A 4,052-nucleotide genomic window follows, 5' to 3' on the forward strand; every position below is an offset into this window, starting at 1 on the left:
TCAAGTGGTCATCGCACAGCCAGAACCGTGGGGGTTGATGAGGTCAAAGGTCGTAGTGGCAGTTGTTTCTGAAAAACACCACATGAATAAATAAAACTGCAATAAATATAATATATTGCAAGACCATATTCTGTCGTGGCACTAATACCTTCGAAATTAACATAGTATTACGTAGATCACGTTACAATTTCGGCGGTATAGACTTGAGTTATATAAATTAAAACGACGAATGATTAAAATCTTATCGGTTGTTTCTCAAGCATAGTCTCGAATTGGAAGGCGACATATCGTCGGAAAAATAAAATTCAATCAATATAGTTGGAGAAATACTCCTGCATGCTAGTCGGACATGCTGCATCGGTGAAGCAACAAAAATATATCAATAAACATGATGATCATTATTAACGGTAACTCCGTAATGGAACAATGGAGCACAGTTTCGCGCATACATTATTACACCGCATACATTATTAATTGATGAACAAAATTAGAGAAAGGTAGCTCATATTGGTATCCGATCTGCAATCAGCATTTAAATGCATTCTATTTGCTTGGTAGTCTGTTGCATTCAAAGATTAAATGAGACATCGTCCGTTGCTAATTGTGGCGAAAGTTGAGGCAACAAAGACGCTATTAATGTAATTCCTTTGCTAAATGGTAAATACTATTATGAATTGAACTGCATTTAATGTATAATACGACGTGACAGGCAGCTGGGACAACGACCTTGGAATCAGCATGTGAACGTCTCGGGCGTTGCTGCGCTGCATCGATGGCCTCGTGTTTTTTTCTTTTTCTCTGCTCTTGTTCTGAATTAAGGCTGCTTGCCTGCTGAGTGCTTGGCATTGCCGCTTATGCATTACGCGTCGGCTGCTTGTTCGCCGCGCGCTGGTGCAACGCACGTTATTGTATCCTTTTCAACTGTGGATTTTTTTATCAACTTTTTTATCAACTATGGAATTAAACCTTGTTAACAGTTCGATTTCTATAAGAATCTTGCAGGAAAAACAATAACGTTTCCTATTAAAAGCGTTTGTATTCAGAACATTTTTAATTATGCTATTCGTCACATTATAAAACACGAACTTATTACTCCGGCATTGATATATCGACTCGATAAAGGTTTCTCGGATTACTACGTGCTATTTCGTCCTTCGTAATTGTGGCATACGAAATATAATTCGATTGTTTATAGTCTTATGACTGTTGCGGCTTTATCATTAAAAAATAGATATCTCTTTGGAATGAGGCAATGCAATGAGGCCGCTGCAGAGAATGAAAAGTACTGCAAGAAAAAAAATCAAGCAAGTAGCATTGATTGAGAGTGAGCGTCAGCAGTTTTGCGGAGCTTGATTGCGGTCTTTGCACACAATCTACTCGTGGCATTGAAATCCGGCGATACTGGTAACTTCAATCTACCGGTAATGATAAAAAATGTACCGTCAGGAAACGTAAACAGTTTTCGCATTTAGTGCTATTACAGTTAATAGAAATGCGTAGATGAATTACAGAGTAAAAGAATTGTTTATAAAAAAGTCTCTACTATCGTAGCTTTCACGCTTTAATCGGCATCGCATTTTATAATATAATTGAGGCGATTGTTCATATGCTTGATACTTTTACGGCTTTTTATTATAAAAAACCGTTGAAGACGGAAAGTTAAGGTTCACCGAAGCCATACTTCGTCTGCCGTATTTATGCATGAAAAATCATTGCTATGTAGGGCATGTATTTATGGTATGATATTCATGAGTTTCACAAATTATACAAATGCTGTTGTAGGGATGGAATTATTCATTGAACGGAAGCCTTAGCTAACGTATTCCATGTCTCAATAAATACAATCATTAAATCAGGCAGTAGTCGATAAAAATGCTGGCCCATATTATTTCTTATTTCATATTATTTCATGCATGGCTGCAAGTAATGAAATAGATTCGTTAATGATTAAAAGAACATATTCGTAAGAGCGTATCCACAATTTTTATCAGATCTTTGTGGAAAGATTAATTAGCTGCACTTACTTATGATATATCTATCACTATCGTGAAGAAATGACTTCCTTTACAATCAATCCTCATCTCAAAATGATGATATCGTAATCATAATTTAGTAAGTTATTATAGAGCAGCTTATACGCGATCGTACGTTCTTCGCAGTAACGGTTGTAGGTCGGTAATATTAGTTTTGCATCGCATATTTAAAATTGCTGAATACAATAGGTGTTCATATAGTCTTTCATTGAAATGACCTTTTCTGAACCTTAATATGACGTTGTAACCTTACAGATTTCTAATACGTCTAGTTCATTATCAGCTCCGGCATTTATCGATGTACGCTTTGTCAATGCATATATTCGTCTATTAACACACTTTTTCGTATACGGAGCATTCGTCAAAAGATACATTCTTCAATGTACATGTTTGCTAACTAATGCAGATATTAGTTAGTAACCGTAACTTCCATGCGCTATACGTGAGTCAATGCTATTGAACCAATCGTTCAAAGATGCCTTTGCTTTTTATTCCAGCCTTCACGTGTCATTGCACGGACTTCGCTATGCACTGAAAACTTATCCACATGGATATAGTATTTGAACATGCTGAATAAAATAATTGGATGGCAGCATATAACATCGCTATGAAAACTGCATTAATGCATGCAGAATGCACATTCCATTAGAAAAAATCATTTTAGTAAAAGTAGTAATGACTAATGAATCGTTTTACATCAGAATTATTCGATCATAGTCAGGGAACAATCGTCCCAAAGCGCAATATTATTATTATTATTATTTAAAATTGATCGCAGCATCAAGTTTATATTTTTAAGAGGGGTTGTAGTATTAAGTTTAATCATTAATTGTATTTTAACTGCATAATTTGCGCCTTATGATAATCAAGATCAGCTTCAATAAGGAATCAGCTTCAATCGAGATCAACGTTATTGCGTCAGCCTGAGGGCATTTAGTTTTAGAATGTCTTCTCATGAAGTCATCGTAGCCCATAGAATTAATTATATATCGATTTAACATTGAGTGCATATACTAGGAGAGTTGTTAGTAGCTCGATCGGCGCATTCTAAAAAGTCAGCTAAGATAGGCAAACGTTGCTTCGACATATGTTGAATTTGGAAAGAAAGCAGTATGAAAACATGCTTTAAAATAACATTAAAAAGTTTACTATACGATGTGCGACCTGCATGTTGCGGAAGGATCATATAAATAGCGTCGCCATTGGCGTCGTTCCGGATAAGGTCAATATGCACATACGGTAGAACAACTAAATTTAACAGGCTCATTTATATGGGATAAAATATTCAGCTTAGGTGCTGGAAGTAGATCCCGACGCTTGCTGAAGTCCACACGCGTAGTTTCCGCGAAGATTCGTGTGGTACGTAGAGATAGATGCGCAGTAACCGTGTTGCATCGTGGTATTCTGCTGGCGCTGTTTTCTTCATTTTTCCACCTCTTTTTCTTGGACGCTTTCCTTGATCAAAGGTGCAGGGATTGCGTCATGATGCATAGTGGCGATCGTTGTGCATATCATATAATCACTTATTTCCGGCCGTTGATGCACTGAAAACGTTGCGCTGTGGTTATCCAATATAGCCCGCACAAGTTATTACTTAGCTGCGTTGAAGCAGATGCTGGGTCTTGTATGTTGTAGCCGTTGTAATCTTCGTCGCTGAATTCTTCTCGTAGACCGTGTCGAAGTCCGATGCTCAAATTGTAGAAGTAGTAGATGATGTAGAGCCTTAAATCTTCGGAAACTTCCCTTACACAGGATTCTGCGTAGTCACTGATCTATAAATAATCACTCGAGAATCACTTTGCTAACTGTTCGGGCGCCACTGTAACAGGTTGCATTTCCATGCAACTCTGATATTGAATTGTAATTAAGTATTACCTGAGGGTGGTTCGGTTGTAGCTGGATCCGAGGATATAGAGGGACAGCGTAAACGATTATATAATATACTTTTAGGATTATAGTTCGGCTTACAGTTTAGGATAATCAGTTAATAAGTTTATAAGTTGTCTCTTATACACATCT

At 37.1% G+C, this 4,052-nt stretch overlaps 1 protein-coding gene across 1 annotated transcript in view; it reads right to left on the bottom strand.

Moving 5' to 3' along the window:
- The window catches only part of LOC125178650 (protocadherin-16-like), a 37,570-nt gene continuing 33,518 nt past the window's right edge, over window positions 1-4,052 (bottom strand). The window contains exons 9-10 of the mRNA XM_047882912.1: window positions 3,628-3,805; window positions 1-68 (exon numbers count right to left, since the gene is read on the bottom strand). Of these exons, the coding sequence (XP_047738868.1) occupies window positions 1-68; window positions 3,628-3,805 (246 nt within the window). The remainder of the gene's footprint in view (window positions 69-3,627; window positions 3,806-4,052) is intronic.

Source organism: Hyalella azteca, unplaced genomic scaffold (genome assembly GCF_000764305.2).
Source record: "Hyalella azteca isolate HAZT.00-mixed unplaced genomic scaffold, Hazt_2.0.2 contig11622, whole genome shotgun sequence".
Classification (NCBI taxonomy): Eukaryota; Metazoa; Arthropoda; class Malacostraca; order Amphipoda; family Hyalellidae; genus Hyalella; species Hyalella azteca.